Below are 25129 nucleotides of genomic sequence, written 5' to 3'. Positions count from 1 at the left end.
TGTTTAAGGAATCACACCTAACAGTGCTTAAGTGGTCTTAGGCACCGGTGGTTTGAAAAGTTTGATAAAAAGGGCAAGTCAAACATAGTCTCCATTGAGGGCGATGCACTTAGTCCTGGTGAGTTTCTAGTTTTTTCATATTGTAGGAAAACTCGCTTACAAAAATTAACTGGAAACTCACTGGACTAAGTGTATCGCCCTCGATGGAGACTATGTTTAACTTGCCCTTTTTATCAAACTTTTTAAGCCACCCTTGTAGGTGCACTATCCTTAAGACCAGGGTTTTCTTGACCTAAATGAATGCACCTAAGTCAAACCACACCCAAAATCCATCCAAGATCTGCCCCTAACCCCCGCCTACCTGCTGGTAAGCACCTCGGAGTAGATGCATATTGAGTTAGGCGCCTACCAGCTAAATAATGTTTTTAATGGTTTTAACATTTTTTTTAATGACACTTTCAATTAATGGTACCAATTTTAAAAATTAAGTTAGACGCCTAGATTGGCTATGTGCACTGATCTAGGTGCCTAACTTTAGGTGCCAAGGGCTCCTTTTACGAAGGTGCGCTAGCATTTTTAGCGCACGCACCAAATTAGTGCGCGCTAGCCGAAAAACTACCGCCTGCTCTAGAGGAGGCGGTAGCGGCTAGCGCGTGGGGCATTTTAACGCAAGCTATTCCGCGCATCAAGGCCCTAATGCGCCTTCGTAAAAGGAGCCCTAAATCTTACATACTAGCTCTTCTAGCAGTCTGTTTCTGCTATTGCACAGGCTTTGGATAAGCAATAACTTTGCAGGCTCTCAATCTTAGTATTTTTTTATTGGACCAGAATAAGAATTTTTTTGAAGATGATGCTGAATAATCTTATATTGATCCCATTTTGTCAAAATCAATTGATAACTGCAGTACAGTCTGTTATAAAGAATTACCAGGAGCCAGATAGATCTAGAGACAAAATGAGAGACAATATAGTACAATAGTACACTTGAATAGTGCTGCAGTTGTGTTGAATCACGTTGCACAGTATATTATGCCCTGCTGAGTAGAAAGTAATGATCTGATATAGACCTTCTAATTATACTGCTTCATTTCAGAAACATGAAGATGAAAGTGAATCCTGGCTGCACAGACAGGTAAAAAGTCCCTCATTAGTTCTATTTTTAAAGGGGATGTATTGAATGAAAAATCCTTTTTATGGGGCTGTGTGCATTGGAAATAATTCTTACTGGATAAATTGTAATATTAACTCAGAAATGGAAGAATTTGTACCTGCTAGAATATAAAAGAGCATTAGTGCTAATGTGAGCATTTAATAATGTTAAAGCCAGTGTTATCTAAAGTAGTTTACAGGGCCTTAATGCACATTTTTTAAATTGAAATTTAGTCAAACTTACATTAAGTGATGCACTATAGTAAGACTATTTCCAAAAGCAATTAAATCTCAAATAAGAATATAACATTTCCAAAAACAAAAGGCCTTAAAGCATATTCTATTAGCATTACATCAGACATGTTTATGTTAATGCAGATTTGTGTTAATGAGTTATAACATGCAAATAAATGTAATACTTATCTTTACTGCATTAATGAGGGCATATTAATAATAAATGGGCAACACAGGTTACAACCTATATTTGGAGGAGCATTTTTGATATAGCATCTATATATAAGGTTAGACATTGCCCGAAAAATGTCCAAAATCTAAAAGCAATAATTACAAAAAAAACCAAAACACCAACTTAACATATATGGCATGTTTTGAAAATCGCTGAGATGAATGTCTAGAAAATTGGCATCTATAGGAGGTATCACTGTTCACCAATAAGCATCACTACGTGTCGAAAATACACCACCAAAGACGTCTGCAGTATTACCTTGTGTGAGGAATATCGTGGTAGTGAAATGTTGTTCCTGTGATGTGCTAAACATTTATATATAAATGTAAAACAGCCAACAATTCTGCCTTAATTTTTAATATTTATTTATTTATTTACCGTATTTTTTACTCCATAAGACGCACTTGACCATAAGACGCACCCTAGATTTAGAGGAGGAAAAACCAAGAAAAAATATTCTAAACCAAATTGTGCCTCTGAACCCAGCCCCCTAGAAAAATAGACAAATATACTGCAGCAGACAGATTTTGATCACTAAATTGAAATCCTATCTTTGTTGTCTGGTTGCACTAGATAGTTCTTTCTTTCCTTCCTTCCTTCCTCAGGCCCAACAATTGTCTCCTTCTATTCCCTCCCTCTCTCCTTCCTTCCTATGTCCCGAGTTCATGCCCCCTCCCCCTCACTGCCTTCCAGCCTTTGTCCTTCCTCCCTCCCACACTGAAGCCTGCCTGCCTTCCTCCCTCCTGCACCGAAGTCTGCCTCCCTGGTCTGCTACTCGCCCACTGCTGCCGCAACTCCACGAAGCCTCCCTGCACTGAAGCCTTTGTCTTTCCTCCCTCCCTGCACTGAAGCCTGCCTTCCTCCCTGCCATGTTGATTCCTCCTCCCTGGTCCGCTGCTCGCCCACTGCTGCCACAACTTCACGAAGCCTGCCTTCCTCCCTGCCACGCCGATTCCTCCTCCCTGGTCCGCTGCTCACACACTTCTGCTGCAACTCTATGAAGGGAAGGGCCAGCGGCGTGCAATTGGGCCCACACGTCTTCCCCCGACATCAGAATTGATGTCGGGGGAAGATTTGTGGGCCCCATTGCATGTCGCCGGCCCTTCCTTTCCTGCGGCGGCAAGCAGGTAAGGGGGGGGCGACGAGCAGCAGCAGAACGCTGGTGGGTGGGGGGGAGGTGGGCAGAGGTGTATTCACTCCATAAGATGCACCCACTTTTCCACTCCCTTTTTGGGGGTGGGACCTTGGCAGGGAGAATACCTGGCTGGTCACAATATGTTCTTCTAAAGTGAGATGCCGGTCCAATGTCACTCCCAAAATTTTTATGGAATCGTCTATAGGAAAATCCTGACCATTTAAAAATATTGATGTATCTTTAATTTTGTCATTAGGGCTCACCAGAAAGAATTTGGTTTTTTCAGAGTTAAGTTTCAATTTAAATTCAGTCATCCACAGTTCAATCTGGTTTAAGATAAAGGATAAATGATTTTTTTTTATCTCAGGAGTCAGGTTAGTAAGGGGAACAATCACTTTTATTGTATATTAAGACCAGACACAAGCAGGGTGTGGCTCCAATACATAGAACTGCTCATGTCCTAACAAGGAAGAACCACCACTGTGCAAAGTACAATCCATAGAATAGAGCATGAGGAGCTCACATGGTCACTACCAAAAGTACCTCGCTTAACAAACAATGCATGCTATGAGCTTTTCTGAAAAGGGAAAAAGGATCTCAGATATCCATTTACCAATGACCCAATGAGTGTCAATTGGTACTACTTGGATGATGGTATCTATCATGGATCCTTAAAAACCTTTATTGTTTATTTTATTTTCTTCCTTATCTAATTTTAATTTTAACAACTTGTGTGCAACTTCTTTTAAAATTTTAAAATTATGTGCAAAAATATATATATTTTTAAAATTGTGATTATAGACTCAATTACTTCTTCACATCACAATAATGTTTGTAGTCTAAAGTCTACAAGTCAGCCCAAAGGCCATACAGCAGACCAACAGAAACCAGATAAACTAATCGGGATTGTGCTCACTTCACAACAATGTTGCCCTGAATTCACTAGCAATCATTCATCTGAAACACCTGTGCCCAGCTAAATTATGAGGGGCTCCATAGACGTAAGACTCCTTCCCTGTCCCCCACCCATGCCTACATAGTCCTAGCAATGTAGGGGCCAGCTCACTAAAATAGAGTGAACCACCCCTGCCTGCCCCTATGGCCATCACCACCTACCACCAACAGTGCAAGTGCCCCAGGCCTACCCCAGCTCACAATCCACCTGGGCCACGTTGGCCATTCCCCTCCAGCCCTCCCTGCAAACAGCCTATTTCCATCTGTTCCAGGCCATGTGAAGAGCATTGAATGGCATGTTCCAACAATCATGTGTGTGAAGCCAAGAAGGCCCATCACCTGAACCTATTCTCCAACAACTTGTGTCTTGCAGGGGCTTTGGGGTGCACCATGACCTTGAGTCACTGCAATGCCACTACAGGCAAGTGTGCTGGGAGAATCCCAGAGTCATCTGGCGCATGAAACTGCACCTTAAGCCTGAACATAAGTACCCCTAACAGCGCTTTTGCAATCTCCCTGTCCCCCATCAGATCTGCAGTGTGCAGTGACCCTCCTTTCAGTGTGCCCGCAACCCCCAGAACTCTAAACAATGGATTTTATTATTAGTTGTTAATAAAGAGGGTTTTGAAGACCAGGCACGCTCTGCTCCCATCCAACTTGGGCTCAGGCCCACCCAAAATACCATGTCCAGCTACTACTACTACTTATCACTTATATAGCGTTGAAGGGCGTACATTTTGACATTTATAGAGTCTCTGCTTGGAAGAGCTTACATTCTAACTTGGACAGACAGACATGACATATAATGTTGGGGATACAGAACCCAAAGTGAGGGGAGTTAGGAGTCGGTTAGGAGCCCCTGGAGTTAAGGTTTTCTTTCTCCATCATGGGGTTGAGCAACAGATTTTACTAAGCGGCTTTTCACCCTAATGACAAGGATGGAACCGAAGAGCAACATTTGTTTTTCCACCATTATATACAATTACACAATTCAAACTCCTGTGAAATTTCATCTTGGAGTTTAGCTAAGAGTTGTGATAAAGAGCAGGCAGCAGGCTTTGCTGGGATCAAGCTGAGATCTGCAGCTGCAGTTGAGGTAAGGTTTGTGAATACAGACAGATTTTCCTGCAAAGTGAGATTATACCCGTTAAGAATCTTGGGATTCATTATTTCTTCAAAAAGCATTGCATCTACAGGAGCAGTGTGGTGGCAGCCACAACAAGTGGGAGGTGTGGGGGGAGAGCACAATTCATTTACATTTGCATGGCCTTATCAACAGAGGAACTTGGGAAGGATGTAGATTTGGCAATTTGTCAAAACATCTACTCCAACTGCCAAGAAATGCTTCAGGAATAAATTGTATGACGGTGGAAGAAAGCACAGTAGGGTGTTTTATTTATTTATTTATTTTTTCATTTTAAATGTTAATTGCTCAGTTTGTCACTGGTTTTCCAAGGTCAAATCAGAAGCTTAATGTCAGAGCTAAAAGTGAAATTTATTTCATAGCCTATTAGTAGTCAAGGCTGCTAGTGAGAAAACATCTACTATAATAAATCCCTAAGCACACATGCGCACTTCAAACTTCGTGATCCCTGCGTCCATGATCTGTAGCTCCCTGCCAGTAGAACCTACTGCACATGCAGAGTTTGAAATGGCGACCACGGAGGCAAGGAGGCGGAGAACACGCCGGCTACTCCCCCCTCCCGCCCTCACTCACTGTAAGTCTTGACATGTCAAAATCTGGCCCGTAGGATAGTAAATCTGGCTCGCCGGCACAAACCGCTGCCGCTGCTCTTTATTCGCATCTGCCCTCCTCTTCAAAGCAACCTGCTGAGGATCGCCAGCCTCAGCCTCTGTAGCGAACCTCGCAGGCCGCCCTCCACCTCGGTAGCACGTTCCCTTTGACGCGATCCCGTACGTCAGAGGAAGGGCGGGATTGCGTCAGAGGGAACGTGCTACTGAGGTGGAGAGCGGCTTGCGAGGTTCGCTACAGCCAGCTGGTGATCCTCATCAGGCTGCTTTGAAAAGGAGGGCAGACGCGAATGAAGAGCAGCACCGGTTTGTGCTGGTGGGCCAGAAGAGACCAGGAAGCCAGGATGGAGGAAGGGTAGGAACGGCGGTTTGGGAGCAGGGAAGAGGTGCTGCTGGACAAGGGGAGCAGGGAAGGGGAGCTTCTGGACAGTGGGGAGGTTAAAGGAAGGGAGAAAGGCTGCTGCTGGACAGGGGAGCAGGGAAGAGGTGCTGTTGGACAGGGGGGGGAGGTAAAACGAAGATGGAAGGGCTACTGCTGGACAGGGGGAGCAGGGAAGGGGTGCTGCTGGACTGGGGAGGTAAAACGAAGGTGGAAGGGCTACTGCTGGACAGGGGGAGCAGGGAAGGGGGGAGGTAAAACGAAGATGGAAGGGCTGCTGCTGGACATGGGGAGCAGGGAAGGGGTGCTGCTGGACAGTGGGGAGGTAAAAGGAAGAGAAAAGGGCTGCTGCTGGACAGTGGAACAGGGAAGAGGAGCTGCTGGACAGGGGGGAGGTAAAACGAAGGTGGAAGGGCTACTGGTGACAGGGGGAGCAGGGAAGGGTGCTTCTGGACAGGGGGGGGAGGTAAAATGAAGGTGGAAGGGCTACTGCTGGACAGGGGGAGCAGGCAAAGGGTGGTGGTGGATAGCCGAGGAAAAAGAGAGAAAGAAAGAAAGACAGACTGCGGCTAAGGAGAGAGAGAGACAGAAAGAAAGACAGACAGACAGAAAGCGGCCAAGGAGAGAGAGAAAGAAAGACAGATACACACATCTGTTCTATCACCCGTTAATGTAACGGGCTTAAATACTAGTTGGTAATATACTGAAATATAAAGGCTTTCTTCCAATGAAACATGCTATCACATTATTACAAATTATTTATGTATTTATTTGGGTACTTTGCAAACCATATGCATTTGGATAAGTTTCAACAGTACAAGCCAGTGATTACCAGGTATGTCATGTGGAAGCTACCATTGCAGTATTACTGATTTGAGCAGCAGTACCTGAGTTGTCGCCATGGGAGAAGTGGTGTCTTATGTTTTGTCACCGTGGAAGCAGTAGCAGCAGCATGTGATGGCATTACATACCCCAGTTTCTGAGGTATAGCGCCTCAGGCGTTGCGCCAAATGGCCTTGTGCTCACTTTCATACGCAACTTTGTGTAGTGCTTTGAGAGGACACAGGTTGTCTGGATATGAGCAAGTAAGAGCTTATTTTCTTTCCTCCGCTTCATATGAGTGGTGTCTACTTTTTTATTTGGTATTGCTGCTCCTGGTGCTATCGGAGTCCCCTTCTGTGACAGCATTACATTTTATCCCGACAATTTTAATGCTCTCGCATCATGATAATTCTATTTCAAATCAATTATCACAGCCAAGAGCTCTGCTTGTTTGTTCTGAGGCTATAGAAGTATTAATAAGACCAGTTACCTATTATTCGTGTGCTCCTATCAATAGATCTTGTGTGAGGATATCCTTGCAAGGTTAAACTCATTCAGACACAGCTTTATCTAATTTTGTTCCTATTCCACATTAGACTGGCTAGCAATAAGGCTGTGCTTATTAAAGATTGGATCAGTGAATGTATTTTTGACTGAAACCTGGACCTTTTCTGAAGATGATCCGGTGATTAAGGCTTTGTCCAGCTGGATATTCAATTAAGACACTATCCAGACAGGGGGGGAGGGGGGACGTTTGCTGTTAATAAGAGTGTATCAAGGGGGGGAGGGGGTATAGCTTTCGTGTGATTCCTTGATGAAAATGTCGGTTGGGTGGGTTTTTTTTATTGTTGTATTGATACTGATTGATTATAAGTGCTTATTTGTTTATTATTATTGGTATGTATATTGTATTGCACTTTTGTTTATATATATTTATTAAAGTTTTTCAATATAATCAAGCATAACTTGTACAGAAAGGAAATTCAGCAAAAGAATTAATAATTAAACATAATACTTCAATCAAACATCAAATATAAGCTAAATCTCTACTCAAGTCCACAATTAGGATCCAAGATGGGCAAGTAATACTGAGAAAAATTAAATTAAGTAAATTATTACTAGTAGACTGAAAATACACCTTTCCTTAATCTAAGCACTCATGTTTCACCTTTCTCCAAACATGAAGTTGATAGAAAGGTTGTCAGTTGAGATGGCTCAAAGAAGACAAATTTATGTGAACGATAGTTAATTACACATTTACATGGATGTCGCAAATAAAATGTAGCCCCTAGAGCCATAACACCAGGTTTCCTTAGCAAAAATTCACGTCTCCTCCGCTGGGTCTCCTTGGCCAAATCTGGGAACATCTGTATTTTACAACCTAAAAATTCTTTTTGTTTATTCTTAAAGAAAAGTCTCAGCAACCAGTTTTTATCTGGTGCGAGCGCTACTGTTATAAGTAAAGTTGCTGGTTCCGCCAATTCTCTATCCGATGTTTCCAGAATATTAGATAAATTCATAGAGTCCTGTCCCATATTCTGTTGTTGCTGTTGCAATTTCTTATTTGAAAGGTAATAAACTTTTGTAAATGGTGGTAATGTTTCTTCAGAAAGCTCCAATATTTCAATCATATAACGCTTAAGCATTTCTCTAGGGGCTATCATAGGCACCTTAGGAAAATTAATCAGCCTAAGATTGTTATTCCGGGAAAAATTTTCCATTACCTCCATTTTCCTTCTTAAATCAGTATTATCTTTAATTAGTGTCTCAATAATTTGTTTAGAAACCTTTATATCTTGAAATACATTCTGTATTGAGGTCTTAGAGTCCTCAATTTCACTTTTTAAGTTTTTAATGTCAGTCTCATGTTTGTTAATTTTATTTTCAAATAGTTGTAATTGTGGACTTATGGACTTTGCCAAGTTAGCCACTAAATCCCACAAAGAGTCTATTTGAAGAAAGTGTAACTTAGGTTTATTTAGCTCACCCTCTGGCAAACTGTCTCTTCCAACGTCGTGTTCGGTTCCTGCTTCCCCCTCCGCTTCCTCCTCAGTCTCAGCATTCGGGCTTCCCTGCAGCAGCAAGGGCCCCGGCAACACAGTTCCCCCTTTGATCTCCTGAGCCTCCGGGAGGAGGTGAACTCCAACTTCCGGGAGTACCTCCGCTCACGGCGAACAGGTGGACTGAGAGCGTGGGAGAGGTGCTCTCACGTCGGGGCTTAAAGATGTTTCTGGCCCCATGGAGAACGACGCAGACTCGCCGCCACTGCGCGCCTCCTGCAGTGAACTCCCCGACGATATTGTTGGCGTTTGCTGCATTCTCCGGACAAGCTCCTCAATGTTGCCGAAGACAGCCGTTCTAGAGCACTGTGAGGCTCCACCAGTGCTCCTTCCTCTCCTCTTCGGCATGGCTAAACAGGTAGGATTTTACCAAGAAAAGTTAAATAAGTAAGACGAGCTTGGGGAGAGTGTGCTCAGACCTACTAGCATTCGGCCATCTTGGATCCTATTGCACTTTTTGATAGCTGAGAAAATTCAATAAAGATTAAAAAAAAAAAAAAAGAATGTTTTTGAGGTGAAATTTTTGGATGCTATCAATTGTGCTGCGATAGAAATGTCATGCCAGTTCAGGGATGATTCAGTTCAAGATGTCAACCTGTATGTTGTTTTACTATCCCCCTCAGGGATGGTTGAAGGCTAGAGTATTTTTATGATTTTATTGCAAGAAACTCTGTGAATTCTAAATATAATTTACTTTTGGGAGATCTTATTTTACATTCGGAGCAGCAGTTGGCTTCTACTGTAAATCAGAGAAGTTTCTACTTTTTTTTTAAATCTAGCCTTCATTTTAATATGCCTTTGTTACAATCCACTCATGTACATGGCCATCAGTTAGATTTAATTGCATATACTAGTCATCTAGAATCTAGTATTACTTTTTCTGATTTGGCTTGATCTCCCAATGTATGGTCTGATCATTACACCTTACAGTTTAATGTCATAGGCGGCATTTAAAGAGGTGAGAACCATAAGTACCGATTTAAAATATTTGAGACCAGAAAACATAGATCTGGTTCATTTTTGAGATCAGTGTTCTCTGCGGCTCAAGTTTTAGATAGTTTGGCTCCTAAATATAGTAAGGTGAAGCGAGACAGGCCTAGTAATAGTTGGTTTGATGAAGATCTTTTAGTATTAAAGCAGGCCTACATAAGAGTTGCCACTGCTGGGTCAGACCAGTGGTCCATCATGCTCAGCAGTCCGCTCACGCGGCGGCCCTAGTGTCCTAACTGAGACTAGTCCTACCAGCGTAGGTCTTTGTTCAGTAGGAACTTGTCTAACTTAGTCTTGAATCCCTGGAGGGTGTTTTCCCCTACGACAGCCTCCGGGAGAGCGTTCCAGTTTTCCACCACTCTCTGGGTGAAGAAGAACTTTCTTATGTTTGTATGGAATCTATCCCCTTTCAACTTTAAAGGGTGCCCTCTCGTTCTCCCTACCTTGGAGAGAGTGAACAACCTGTCCTTATCTACTAAGTCTGTTCCCTTCAGTACCTTGAATATTTCGATCATGTCACCTCTCAATCTCCTCTGTTCGAGGGAGAAGAGGCCCAGTCTCTCTAATCTTTAACTGTACGGCAGCTCCTCCAACCCCATTCATGTACGGCGACCAGTACTGTACGCAGTACTCCAGGTGAGGACGCGCCATGGCTCGGTACAGCGGCATGATAACCTTCTCAGCTATTCTATATAGGGTGTCTATCTCTGGGCACCATTTACAGAATTCCCTCTATAGAACACAGCTGGAGTGTCATTGATTGAAAGGACAGAACAGAATAAAATATCTTGGTAGAGGTTTGTCTCTTGTTATAAATTGAAACTTAGGGAAGCAAGGAGGGAAAATTATTCAAAGATAGTGGGTATTATTAAATATTGAACTAAGGCTAGTACTGGGCAGACTTGCACGGTCTGTGTCTGTATATGGCCGTTCGGGGGAGGATGGGCTGGAGAGGGCTTCAATGGCTGGGAGGGTTTAGATGGGCTGGAGTAGGTTTTAACAGAGATTTCAGCAGTTGGAGCCAAACACAGTACTGGGTAGAGCTTTGGATTCTTGCCCAGAAATAGCTAAGAAAAAAAAATTAAAAAAATGTAAATTGAATCAGGTTGGGCAGACTGGATGGACCATTTGGGTCTTTACATTACATTACATTACATTAGTGATTTCTATTCCGCTTGTGCCTTGCGGTTCTAAGCGGATTACATTAGAAGATGGCTGGACATTTCCAGGCGATGACAATACAATTATTTGTATAACTTTACAAACTTTGCAAACCTAACTTTACTTAACTTTTCGTACATAACTTTACATAACTTTACGTACATAACTTTACATAACTTTACGTGGAGTTACTTTGTGTTACTTTACATTGTCCTTACCGTGCTTGCATAACTTGCATTAAGTTTACATAATTTATCTTACATAATTTATCTTACATAACTTTACAAGACTTTACGTAGAGTTATTTTATGTTATTTTACCTTATTATTCCAGTACATTGCATAACTTACATTACATGATATTACAAAGCATAACCTTATGTTATATTACAACGCATAACCTTATGTTACTTTACATAATATTACAACGCATAATCTTATGTTACCAAAAAATCGTCTGTTCCTAGGTTGCTATATCTGATTTTTTCGGTATTTGGGGAGACTGTGTTTCTAGATATGAATTGGCTTTACGCCCGATGCAGCTAGATTAGATGTTGCCTATGGGGACGAAGTTGCAGTTGGTTGTGAGTTGCAGTAGGTTATGAAGGGAGAGAAGATGATGGTAGATTATAATATTGGGATGTGTTTTTTGAATAGTATGGTTTTTATATCTTTTCGAAACGCTTTGTAGTCCGTAGTTGTGGTCAGCAGCTTGGATATGGTGGGGTCAATTTTCGCGGCCTGTGTAGCAAGTAGGTTGTCATATAGCTTTTTGCGTTTTGTGCCTTTGAGTGAGGGGTAGGTGAATGGAGTCTGGGTTCTCCTTACTCTAGTTGAGAGGTTTCGGGTTAGGCGGCTGTTTAGGTAGAGAGGTGCTGTTCCGTTTAGTGCTTTGAATAATAAACAGTATAGTTTGAATTGAGTTCTTGCTTGTATCGGTAGCCAGTGTGAGTCGAGATAGGCATTAGTGATGTGATCGTATTTTCCTAGCGAGTAGATAAGTCTGAGTGCTGTGTTCTGTACTGTCTGTAATTGTTTGGTCATGTAAGCGGGGCAGGGTAGATAAAGGCTGTTGCAGTAGTCTACAAGTCCTAGTACAAGTGATTGGACTAAGATCCTGTATTGAATTTTGTCAAAGAATTTTCTTATTTTTCGCAGGTTGCGCATGGTGTAGAAGGCTTTTTGGATGGTTTTGTTAGTATGAGTCTGCATTGTGCATCTCCTGTCTATTGTTACTCCCAGGATTTTGAGTGCTGGCTGTATTGGGTATGTGATTGCATTTGTCGTCAGATCAGTTAAGGTAGGTTCTTTGTCTTTTTCTAGCAGCAGGAATTTGGTTTTATCCGTGTTCAGTTTCAGTTTGTGGTTGGTCATCCATGTTTCTACCGTTTCCAGAGTTATTTTCAGTCGTCCTGATGAGTTGGGGTCTTGGGTATTGAAGGGGAGAAGGATTGTCTTTATCTGCTGTCATCTACTATGTTACTATTAACTCTCTGGATATTAAGATTATTTCATTTATTCTCTTAAGTACTTTACAAGAATTACCCCCATCGAGTAAAATCCCATCGCTGAGGTGTCAGTTCACTTCTTTTGGGAAATTTCATTTAGATGGACTGAGAGATCATGCATCTTTGATATAAGTGGACAGAGTTCAGTCTGCTTTTCTACCAATTCTATGGTCTGATTTGAATTTTTTTTAAAATGTTTCTTTTTATTGCTCTAAGGATAGATGTCGTCCATTTGTTATACAGACAGTACCAATTGAATTTAAGCAATTACACTTGGAGTAGATTAATTATTGCCTGTCAGCTGAGGTTTTCCCAGTTGATGGGAGCCATATTGTCTTGACTCCTTTTGTGAAAAATTCAAAGGAGCCCCTATTAGCATTTTCTGAAATGCTCCCAGTTCCATGCGCAGGACCCAAGAGGCAGGCAGAGCTCCAAAGACTCAATGCGTGGTTGAGACGATGGTGCAGGGATTAGGGATTTAGATTTATTAGGAACTGGGCAACCTTCTGGGAAAGGATGGACTCCACCTTAACCGGGATAGAACCAGGCTGAAGACGCTAACATTTAAAAAGGAAATAGAGCAGCTTTTAAACTGAGATGCGGGGGAAAGCCGACAGTCGCACAGGAGTACCGTATTTTCACTTAGATAACGCGCACCCGTGTACAACGCGCACACGGGTATAGCGCGCGGAAAACACAAATTTATATACAGAAATTTTTATATACCGCGCACACCCGTATACCGCGCATGCTGCCCGACTCTCCTTTCGCCCGCCCTGACTCTCCTCTGGCCACCCGACTCTCCTTTCGCCCGCCCCGACTCTCCTCTCCCCCTTGAAGTCCTGTCCCCACCCTGAAAGGTGCGAGCGGTCCTGTGGGGGGGGGGGAGTGAATCGGACGTCGGGGGGGAACTATGTAAAAAAAATTTTTGTACAACCCGCTCACGCGTATAACGCGCAAGGTTATGCGCGGTTTGTAAAAACCACGTATAACGCGCGCGTTATATGCGAGAAAATAGGTAGATGGTTCGGTGTGAGGTATCCTTAAAAGATACTATTGAAACAGGATATTTAGGGAGTCCCAGTAGAGAGGTTCCAATAATGGTGAAAGAAAGCCAGGAGGGTTTAACAGGAAGGCAGAGTAAAAGACTCAAATTTTCCCTGTCTTCTCAAGCAGCCTGTAGTTACAAGGAAAAAACACAATTTGAAGTGTCTGTATACAAATGCTAGAAGCCTAAAAAATAAAAGAGCAGAGTTAGAATATATAGCACTGAATGATGAGGTAGATATAATAGGCATCTCAGAGACCTGGTGGAAGGAGGAAAATCAATGGGACACTATTACCTGAGTACAAATTATATTGCAAGGATAGAGTAGATCAAATTGGAGGGGGGGGGGGTGCACTATATGTTAAAGAGGGAATTGAATCAAATCAAATAAACATTCTGCATGACATAGATAGCAGTGTGGGATCCATATGGATAGAAATTCCATGTGTGAAAGGAAGGAATATAAAGGTAGGGCTACACTACCGTCCCCCGGGACAAAATGAGCAGACAGATGAAGAAATGTTTTCAGAGATTAGGAAAGCTGGAGAATTGGGCAACAGTATAATAATGGGAGATTTCAATTATCACTAACAAGAAATACCAAAAAGAAAACAGAAAGTAATCAACTATTATGAAAAAGATCTGCTCTCTTCTGCTAATCAGGTAGTTTTGCGAGCAGTCTAGGTGAAAGTGTTTCTACAGGAGTCACGCTTGACACTACAATAGATGTGAAACAGAGATTTCTTTGTCGGGTGAAGTAGGTTGTAAATCCGTGTGTTTACCTGCGGCCAAAAGCCGAGTTATGGGTTAGCGGTGGATAACATTGTGGAACCCGCCATTTTCTCAGTGCCAGTGCTGTAGTGGAACTGGGACTAAATACAGCTGAGTTCTGATTTTCTTACCATATATAACCCTGTTTGAAATGCTACCGTATTGACTCTGACAGCCTTCCACCAGAGTTTTGGTTAGGCAGAAGATGTAAGCTGTTAACCTGTAGAGTAAGTGGAGCAGTATCGATATGAGGAGAACTTCTCAGTGTGGAGATTTTTTTTTTTTTAAAGATCCATGAAGATCAACTGAGATCTTCTTTTTTTTCTCCACCTAATTTTTTCATCTTTATTGTTTCATTCTAATCAGGCCCATTATATTAGCAATTGTTACAGGGTTGACAGCAGAGGTAGAATTCAACTTTCCCAAACTAGTGTCAGCACATTTCTTTATAGTGCATATGATTCAATAAGTGTGCTTCCTACATATTGTGAGTGGTAATTGAAATCACCCATTATTATACTGTTGCCCAATTCTCCAGCTTTCCTAAACTCTGAAAACATTTCTTCATCTGTCTGCTCATTTTGTCCCGGGGACGGTAGTATAACCCTACCTTTATATTCCTTCCCTTCACAAATGGAATTTCTATCCATAAACTATCTATGTCATGCAGAATGTTTATTTGATTTGATTCAATTCCCTCTTTAGCATATAACGTAACCCCCCCCCCACCTCCAATTTGATCTACTCTATCCTTGCAATTTAATTTGTACTCAAGTATTACAGTGTCTCATTGATTTTCCTCCTTCCACCAGGTCTCTGAGATACCAACTATCATTCAGTGCTATACTGTATACTCTAACTCTCGTATTTTATTTTTTAGGCTTCTAGCATTTGTATACAGATACTTCAAATTGTATTTTTTCCTTATAAATACAGGCTGCTTGAGAAGATGGGGAAGATTTGAGTCTTTTACTCTGCCTTCCTGTTAAACCCTCCCGGTTTTCATTCACTATTACTGAAACCTCTCTACTGGGACTCCCTAAATGTCCTGTTTCAATAGTATCCTTCGAGGATACCTCACACCGAACCATCAGCCAATTGACGACTGTCAGCTTTCCTCCGCATCTCAGCTTAAAAGCTGCTCTATCTCCTTTTTAAATGTTAGCACCTGCAGCCTGATTCCATCCTGGTTAAAGTAGAGTTCATCCTTTGGGAACAAGCTTCCCCTTTCCCCAAAGTTTGCCCAGTTCCTAACAAATCTAAATCCCTCAGCAGTACACCATCATCTCAACCACATATTGAGACTTCAAAGCTCTGCCTGCCTCTTGGGTCTTGTGCCTGGAACTGGGACCATTTCTGAAAATATCACCCTGGATTTTAGATTTCTACCTGAGCTTAAATTTGGCTTCCAGAACTTCCCTCCCACATTTTCCTGTCATTGGTACCCACATATTTCAAGACAGCCAGCTCCTCCCCAGCACTTTCTAAAATCCTATCTAAGTGACGCGTAAGGTCCGCTATTTTCGCACCAGGCAAGCAAGTGATCAGGCAATCCTCATGCCCACCAGCCACCCAGCTACCTACATGCCTAATGATTAAATCATCAACTACAACAGCTGTCCTAACCCTTCCCTCCTGGGCAGAAGCACCTAGAGACACATCCTTGGTGTGCGAGGATATTGCATCTCCTGGTGGGCAGGTCCTGGCTGCAGGATTATTTCCTACTTCACCAGGGTAATGCTCTCCTTCTAGGAGACCTCTCTCCTCCAAGGCAGCACAGGGGCTACCAGACTGGAGGTGGGACTTCTCTACAATATCCCTGTAGGTCTCCTCTATGTACTTCTCTATCTCCCTCAGCTCCTCCAAGTCTGCTACTGTAGCCTCAAGGGAATGTACTCATTCTTTGAGAGCTAGGAGCTCTTTGCAGTGAGCACACACATATAACTTCTTGCCAAGCGGGAGAAAATCATACATGTGGTACTCAGTGCAAAAGACTGGATAGCACCCCTCTTGGTGCGGGACTACTGCCTGCAGCTTATTATTGAGTTGATTAATTAATTAAACCTTAATAAGCTAATAGGAATATATTAGACTAGTATAGAGAGACTTAAGATTATATGCTTTATTTATCCCCTCTTCTACAAAACTGCACTAGCGTTTTTTAGTGTGGAGGGCCGCGCTGAATGGCCTGCGCTGCTCCCGACGCTCATTGAATTCCTATGAGCATGGTTCTCTGTGCTAAAAACCACTAGTGCAGTTTTGAAGAAGAGGGGGTTAGTGTTTGTTTCTTAGATAGTCTTAGATTATATTGTATGCTTATTTAGTGTTTGATTCTTAGCAGGTAATGAAATATAAAAAATTCTTCTGTTGTCCTAATTAGAATTGACAATAAATTAAGACTATATGTAAAGAAATGAGCTTGGAGTGGGTGGGAGAGGGGAGAGAGGGAATGGAGACTAAGCCAGACCCTGCTCTGCCTGCCAGAGACTATCTCTAGCAGAAAGTTCAAGTTTACAAAACTGTAGAACTTTAAAAGGCTATTATTCTATGGAGACTAGCTAAGTAAAGTTGTGCTTTTAAGATATAAATTGTCTATAGAAGTTAATACAAGTTAAATAGGAACACTAAAGTGAGGCTTTTCTGTCAGTGAGCCTTCAAGTAAGTCAAATGAACTAGAGACATTCAAGAAATGTGAAGATCAGGAGTGTTGCATACAGAACTGAGACCATTGTTGACATAGCTTATTCAGCTCCTGAAAGCTGGAATCTCTTGCTGGCCAGCCTCATGATTCATTTTCAAAATTGTACTTTTAAAATCATCTGGGGCATGCTAAAATAACTCACATATATATTTACAGAATGAAGAGCCCATCTTCTCGCAAGACGGTAGGAAGTTTTTCTTTGTCCGAGCAATCCCACAAGGAGGACGTGGAAAGTTCTACCATATCGCCATGTCTTCTTCACAGGTAAATTCACTGTTCCACTATTCTTTAATTCAACGAAGCTCTAAATCTGGATGTAACTGTTCTTTAGCGCATATTTACCACTTCTCTTGACTTGGAACATTGTAAAGAATCTTTGAATAACATGGATCACAACAAAACATATGCATACATAATTTTTCTGAGTACTACACTATCTTTAGAAGTGAAATTTAATTATCTGCCTGTTTCATATCTGTCCCTATTTTTTCTGCTCAACTTTACAATCCCTACTAACTTATGCAGATGAGGCCCTACAATAAATATATAGATATAATAATAATAACTTTATCCTTCTATACCACCATAGTCAGATGACTTCTAAGCGGTTCACATCGAAGAGGGCTGGACAATCGGTGAATTACAGAAGGCAAATGGTGAAGGTCCAACATATTACACGAGGAATAGACAGAAGGAAAAAATAAATTTAGTGTGACTTCTGATTAGGAGATGAATCGGTCAAACAATACGGTTTTAATTACTTTCCGAAAGGCACCGTAAGTCAGCCTGGCTCTATTGATGTAGTTACCCAGCCAGGACTAGATATGGCCAGAGGCCACCCCTGCCACCAAATTTAATTGAACTGTACTTAAAGAATATGCAATGCTAAGTAAATGAAAATGTCTAGTAACAATACAAGATAGATCTATCCTTCTGTTTTTAGATTATGACACTGATCTGATATGCGTCAAAAAATTTAAAACTCTCAACTATGCATTTCCTTTTGTAAATGTATATATTTCAGTGTAGATTATAGGTATCTAAAGTGTCTCTTCTTTAATCATTTGGCATAGATCGTTGCTATAATACGAAAAAAAACAAAGGACCGGAGTGCAGAAATGTTGCATCATGAAAACTGGTGGGATTTGATAGACTAATCTGAACACTGCCACCAAATGTCATTTCTTTCTCCTTCCTTGCTTTAGCAAGCATAGGGGAGAAGATAATAGTAACAACGGTATCGTTGCTCCTTTTTTTCTCTGTCTGAGATGCTGTCATGCAGATCAGGCTCAAAACTGTCAGTAACAGTCACCAAACAAGTCCTTGAAAATATCAGCAGCATTGGGATTAAACCACAGATCATACATTTTTGACTAGAAGGTGCTATAAAAATAATTTAAAGAAAAACATTATTACTGAATACACATTACAAGAGATGTATTATCCATATGGAAGATAAGCCTATAGCAGTCTGCCCACTATAGATACTGGTAATGGTGCCTACTGTAATCTTATTTTATAAAAAGAAGTATGTACTTCAAAAATGTCTGAGAATATTTGTACATTAAGATGTGATCACCTACATTAGGCCTATAGGTGATGTAAAAGTCTGTGCTTAAACGCTGTACCAGTGGCATGTAGTGAGGGCTTTTAGGGGATTTAGTGAAATTTTTATTTTTACTTTTTGCTTGATGCAGTTTGATTTGTAGAGTAGGCAGGCTGCTCAACCAGTCAGACTCTATCAAACAAAAAGTAATTCCCCCCCCAAAAAAAAAAGGGCTCTTGGGCTGGGGATTCTCCAAACTCCCCGAAGGCCTTGACAATACTGTTCTGTATTTAATTGACTGAGCAGCATCTGCCTGTTGCCTGTTCAACCAATCAAATTCAGAGAAGTACACTCAGTGCCTTTAGGAGGAGAGGCAAATCCCCTGAAGGCCCTAACTGCACGCCACTGGTTAGTACATGCATGTGTAAATGATTGATGTTATAGGGATCAGTATTCAGCTGGTGAGTATTTTGCTGACCGCTGCCAGTCTTATTCCCAGATGTTCCAAGCTGAAGACCATGTCTGGGCTTTGGTATTAAATATGTGGTTTATGCAGCGCTAGCTGACACATTGCCAGTTAAGTTAATATTCAGCATCTAACCAGCCATGGGTTGCTGCATAAAGAGAGGACTGTGTTCTATGCTATCCTGGGTCACTGAGGAGCTGAATATTGGCAATTAACAAGCCAAGTGCTGACTCCATTCCTGGAATACCACAAAAATAGCTGATCTTTGTCAGGTTTGTTAGTGGCCCCCACAATGTATGGTTGGTGGGGTCACTTGAGAGGCGCCCTGACAAACGCCCGGTCCCAGGTTCACTCACTGAAGATTCACCAGGAAGTAGAATCAAAGAAGCACAGCCAGAGGTGATTGCATAAAGAATATATTATAGAAATAGGCTTACAGAAAAGTAATATTTACAAGCATTACAATTAAGCATTACAATTAATGAGAGAGCAAAGCAGTTTCCCTGCCTTACATAGTTCAGAGACAAAGAGACAGAGAGTCTGAAGTTCTAGGGAGAGCCAGAGAGAGAAAGAAAGAACAAGAGAGCCAAGAGCCAAGAGATAGATAGATTGATAGATAGATATTTGTGTGTAGCAGAGAGGAGGCTTTTATAGCTTGGAATCTTATTCTGTGTATAGAAACTATTGTATGTCCCAGTATCTTTCTGTTTAGAATTTGTAAACTGTTTGAAACAATGGTTAATTTAATTGCTAAGGAGGGTGTGATACTTGCAGGCATGGTAGATGGGATTAATCTCTGGCTTCTTTGTCCCATTCAAGCAGCCTATCTTCTTGATCTGTGCACCTGGACCCATTGTCCTAAGCACACTCTTAATCAGACATTAACACCTTTTAGCTAGTCATGATTCAATCAGGGCTACTTAAAACAGTCTCCCTGCCCTCAGGGTCTATCTGCATTCACATGCCAGAGTCAGATTGATATAATTTCCCATAGGCCTTCGCTGACATAAGTAATGCCAACTGAAAATGCTGAATGGTAGCGATAGCTATGCTGACAATCTTCACTTAGGAATTAACTGCTAAGTTAGGAACCAACAAGAAGGGGAGCTATTTTAGATTTAGTCCTTTGTGGAATGCAGGGCATAGTATGTGAAGAAACTTTGTTGAGTCTGCTGGGAAACAGTGATCATAATATGATATAATTTGAGCTGATATCTGCAGTGATGTCGCTAAAGAAATCTACTATAGCGTCACTTTTTTTTAGAAAGGGTAACTATAAGAAAATGAGAAAAAAGATTAAAAAGAAGTTAAGAGGATCAGTGGCAAAGGTTAGGACTGTAAAACAGGCATAGACATTATTTAAAAATACCATCATGGAAGCCCAGACCAGATATATTCCATGTATTAACAAATGTGGAACAAAGAGGAAGCAAGAGCCGGCATGGCTAAAAGGTACATAAGAACATAAGAAATGCCGCTGCTGGGTCAGACCAGTGGTCTATCGTGCCCAGCAGTTCGCTCAAGCGGCAGCCCTTAGGTCAAAGACCAGTGCCCTAACTGAGTCTAGCCTTACCTGCGTACATTCTGGTTCAGCAGCAACTTGTCTAACTTTGTCTTGAATCCTTGGAGGGTGTTTTCCCCTGTAACAGCCTCCGGAAGAGCGTTCCAGTTTTCTACCACTCTCTTGGTGAAGAAGAACTTCCTTACGTTCGTATGGAATCTATCCCCTGTTAACGTTAGAGAGTGCCTTCTCGTTCTCTCTACATTGGAGAGGGTGAAAAACCTGTCTTTATCTACTAAGTCTATTCCCTTCATTATCTTGAATGTTTCGATCATGTCTCCTCTCAATCTCCTCTTTTCAAGGGAGAAGTCCAGTTTCTCTAATAAGAACATAAGCAATGCCTCCGCTGGGTCAGACCTGAGGTCCATCGTGCCCAGCAGTCCGCTCACGCGGCGGCCCAACAGGTCCAGGACCTGTGCAGTAATCCCCTAACTATACCCCTCTATCCCCTTTTCCAGCAGGAAATTGTCCAATCCTTTCTTGAACTCCAGTACCGTACTCTGCCCTATTATGCCCTCTGGAAGTGCATTCCAGGTGTCTACCACATGTTGGGTAAAGAAGAACCTCCAAGCATTCATTTTGAATCTGTCCCCTTTCAACTTTTCTGAATGACCTCTTGTTCTTTTATTTTTCGAAAGTTTGAAGAATCTGTCCCTCTCTACTCTCTCTATGCCCTTCATGATCTTGTAAGTCTCTATCATATCCCCTCTAAGTCTCCTCTTCTCCAGGGAAAAGAGTCTCACTGCTCACTGTACGGCATTTCCTCCAGCCCCTTAACCATTTTAGTCGCTCTTCTCTGGACCCTTTCAAGTAGTACTATGTCCTTCTTCATGTGCTTCGACCAGTGCTGGACATAGTATGCCAGGTGAGGACGTACCATGGCCCCATACAGCAGCACGATAACCTTCTCCGATCTGTTCGTGATCCCCTTCTTAAACATTCCTAGCATTCTGTTCGCCCTTTTCGCCACCGCCACACATTGTGCTGACGGCTTCATTGACTTGTCGACCAGTACTCCCAAGTCTCTTTCCTGGGTGGGTCTCTCCAAGTACTGCACCGGACTTCCTGTATTTGTGTATAAGATTTTTGTTACCGACATGCATCACCTTACACTTTATCCATGTTAAACCTCATTTGCCATGTTGCAGCCCATTTCTCGATCGTGTTTATGTCACATTGCAGGTCTTTGCAATCCTCCTGCATCTTTACTACTCTGAATAACTTCGTATTGTCTGAAAATTTAATCACCTCACTCGTCTTACCAATTTCCAGGTCATTTATAAATATGTTGAAGAGAACCGGTCCAAGCACCGAACCCTACGGCACTCCACTCATGATGCTTTTCCAGTCCGAGCATTGTTCATTTATCCTCACTCTCTGTTTCCCATCCGCCAGCCAGTTTTTAATCCATGTGAGTATTTCACCCTCGATTCCATGGTTCGCAATTTTTCGAAGTAGTTGTTTATGCGGTACCTTGTCAAACGCCTTCTGAAAATCCAGATATACAGTGTCGACCAGGTCACCCTTGTCTATCTGCCTGTTTACTCCCTCGAAGAAGTGCAGAAAGTTCGTCAAGCAAGATCTTCCTTTGCTGAAGCCGTGCAGGCTGGTCCTCATCAGATTGTGTCCGTCAAGGTGATCAATGATGTGGTCCATTATCAGCACCTCTACCATCTTTCCCGGTACCAAGGTCAGACTTACTGGTCTGTAGTTTCCCAGATCTCCCCTCGAAACTTTCTTGTAGATCGGCATAAGATTCATCACTTTCCAGTCTTCCGGAATCCTTCCTGATTTGATAGACAGATTGGCTATTAGTTGGAGCAGTTCAGCTATAGCCCCTTTCAGTTCCTTGATTACTCTCGGATGGATGCCATCCAGTCATGGAAATTTATCGTTTTTAAGCCTATCAATCTGCCTGCATACACCTCTTCTAGACTGACCGTCATCCCTGTCAGTTTTCCGTCTTCATTTCCTGCGTATAGCCTGTTGTGTATGTTCGGTAAATACAGATGCAAAAAATGTATTCAGTTTGTCGGCGATGGCTTTGTCCTCCTTTAGCACTCCCTTTATTCCATGGTCATCCAACAGCACCACTGCTATTAGAGCAAAAAAAAACATCCTTTAAAGAATGGAAAAAGAATCCAAGTGAAGAAAATAAAAAGAGACATAAGCATTGGCAATTTAGATACAAAGCATTGATAAAGAAAACTAAAATTGAATATGAAGAGAAACTTGCTAAAGAGGCAAAAACTCATAGTAACAATTTTTTGGGGTACATCTGAAACAGAAACCCTGTGAGGGAATCCATGGAACTGTTGAATGATCAAGGAGCAAAAGGGGCGCTCGGAGAGGATAAGGCCATAGCGGAGAGATTAAATCAATGTAAGAGATCTACCTGAACTGAAAATTATTTTCAAGGGTGATGATTCGGAAGAACTGAAAAACCTCGGTGAACCTGGCAGACATACTTGCCAAAATGACAAGTTAAAGAGTGATAAATCACCTGGACTGGATGCTATACATCCCAGGGTACTGAAAGAACTCAAGCATGAAATTGCTCATCTGCTGTTAGTGATCTGTAACCTATCACTAAAATCATCTGCAGTACCTGAAGATTGAAGGATGGCCAATGTTTGGCCGATTTTTTAAAAGGTTTCTGGGAAATTATAGACCAGTAATCCTGACTTCAGTGCCAGGCAAAATAGTGGAAGCAATTATAAACATGTAGATAATGGTGAGTCGGTTGATGTAGTGTATCTAGAGTCTTAGAAAGCTTTTAGTAAAGTTCTTTGTGAGAGGCTCCTGAAAAAATTAAAGTGGCATGGGATAGGAGGTAATGTTTTTTTTTGTTGGAGGAGGATAAATAGTGGAGTGCTACAGGAATCTGTTCTGGGACCAGTGCTATTTAACTTATTTATAAATGTTCTGGAAATTAGAACGGTGTGTGAGGTGATTAAACTTGCAGATGTCACTAAACTTTTCAAAGTTAAAATGCATGCAGACTATGAAAAATTGCAGACAGACCTTAGGAAATTGGAAGACTGGGTGTCCAAATGGCACATGAAATTTAATATAGGCAAATGCAAAGTAATGCACATTGGGAAGAATAATCAAAATCATACTTACCAGATGCTAAGGTCCAACTTGGGGATCAGCACCCAGGAAAAAGATCTGAATATCATTGTAGACAATATACTGAAACCTTCTGCCAAATGTGCGGCGGCAGCCGAAAAGCAAACAAGATGCTAGGAATTATTAGAAAAGGAATGCTTAACAAAACTAAGGATGTTATAATGCATCTGTATTGCTACATGGTGCGACCTCATCTTGAGTACTGTGTTCAGTTCTGGTCACCTTTTCTCAAGAAAGATATAGCAGAACTAGAAAAGATTCAAATAAGAGCGATCAAGACGATAAGGGGGATGGAACTTCTCTTGTATGAGGAAAGACTAAAAATTTTAGAGCTCTTCAGCTTGGAAAAGAGACAGCTAGAGGGGATATGATTGAAGCCTACAAAATTCTAAGTGGTGCAGAATGGATACAAGTGGTTCAATTTGTTACTCCATCAAAAATTACAAAGACTAGGGGAACATAGAAACATAGAGTATGACAGCAGAAAAGGGCCGGCGGCCCAACAAGTCTGCCACTCAAGAACCCTTGAAAAACCATCTTTTAAGCATAACTCTGTAGCAACCTCACCTGCCTGTCCCATCGACTCTTGAAGTCGAGCACACTACTGGCCTCAACCATCTGTCGTGGAAGACCATTCCATCGATCAATCACCCTTTCGGTGAAGAAGTATTTCCTGGTGTCATTATGAAATCTTCCCCCCTTAAGTTTTAGCGGATGCCCTCTTGTCGCTGTGGGACCCTTAAGAAAAAAGATTTCTTCCTCCACTTCAATGCGGCCCGTGATGCCCGTGATGTATTTGAATGTTTCTATCATGTCTCCCCTTTCTCTGCGCTCCTTGAGAGAATATAAGCGCAATCTGGTCAGACGTTCTTCATATGGGATATCTTTAAGTCCTGAGACCATTCTAGTGGCCATTCTCCGGATCGACTCCATTCTCTTCACATCCTTTTGATAATGTGGCCTCCAAAACTGGACACAGTACTCGAGGTGAGGTCTCACCATGGATCTGTATAACAGCAGTATGACTTCAGGCTTTCGGCTGATAAAGCTCCTTCTGATGCAACCCAGCATTTGTCTAGCTTTTGCTGAAGCTTTCTCCACCTGATTGGCAGCCTTCATATCTTCCCGGATGAGTACTCCCAAGACCCTTTCTGCAGTAGTTCTTGTTAAGTTTTCACCATTCAAGGTGTATGTTCTGCATGGATTTCCGCTTCCAAGATGCATTACTTTACATTTTTTGGCATTAAAGTTCAGTTGCCAAGTACTGGACCATTGTTCCAGTAAAAGTAGGTCCTGCTCCATAGTGTTGGGCCTAGTTGCGCTGTTAGGTTCTGTTGCCCTGCCCACAATGTTGCATAGTTTAGCGTCATCAGCAAATAATGTAATTTTGCCTCGAAGTCCCTAAGTCGGATCCCTTACAAAGATATTAAATAGCATTGGGGCCAAGACCAAGCTCTGTGGCACTCCTCTGGTCACTTTCGACGTTTTTGAGGGAATACCATTTACCATTACCCTTTGAAGTCTTCCGC

General features: G+C 41.9%; 1 protein-coding gene across 5 annotated transcripts in view; it reads left to right on the top strand.

The window, feature by feature from the left end:
- The window catches only part of DPP6 (dipeptidyl peptidase like 6), a 1246761-nt gene that overhangs the window by 1081172 nt on the left and 140460 nt on the right, over positions 1 to 25129 (top strand). For all 5 annotated transcript variants that reach the window (XM_033931638.1, XM_033931637.1, XM_033931641.1 and 2 more), the window contains 2 exons: positions 1094 to 1132; positions 17052 to 17159. In XM_033931638.1, the coding sequence (XP_033787529.1) occupies positions 1094 to 1132; positions 17052 to 17159 (147 nt within the window). The remainder of the gene's footprint in view (positions 1 to 1093; positions 1133 to 17051; positions 17160 to 25129) is intronic.

This window comes from Geotrypetes seraphini, chromosome 2, assembly GCF_902459505.1.
Source record: "Geotrypetes seraphini chromosome 2, aGeoSer1.1, whole genome shotgun sequence".
NCBI classification, from domain to species: domain Eukaryota; kingdom Metazoa; phylum Chordata; class Amphibia; order Gymnophiona; family Dermophiidae; genus Geotrypetes; species Geotrypetes seraphini.
The sequence above is the reverse complement of the archived record's forward strand: the minus strand, read 5'-3'. Positions and strand labels throughout refer to the sequence as shown.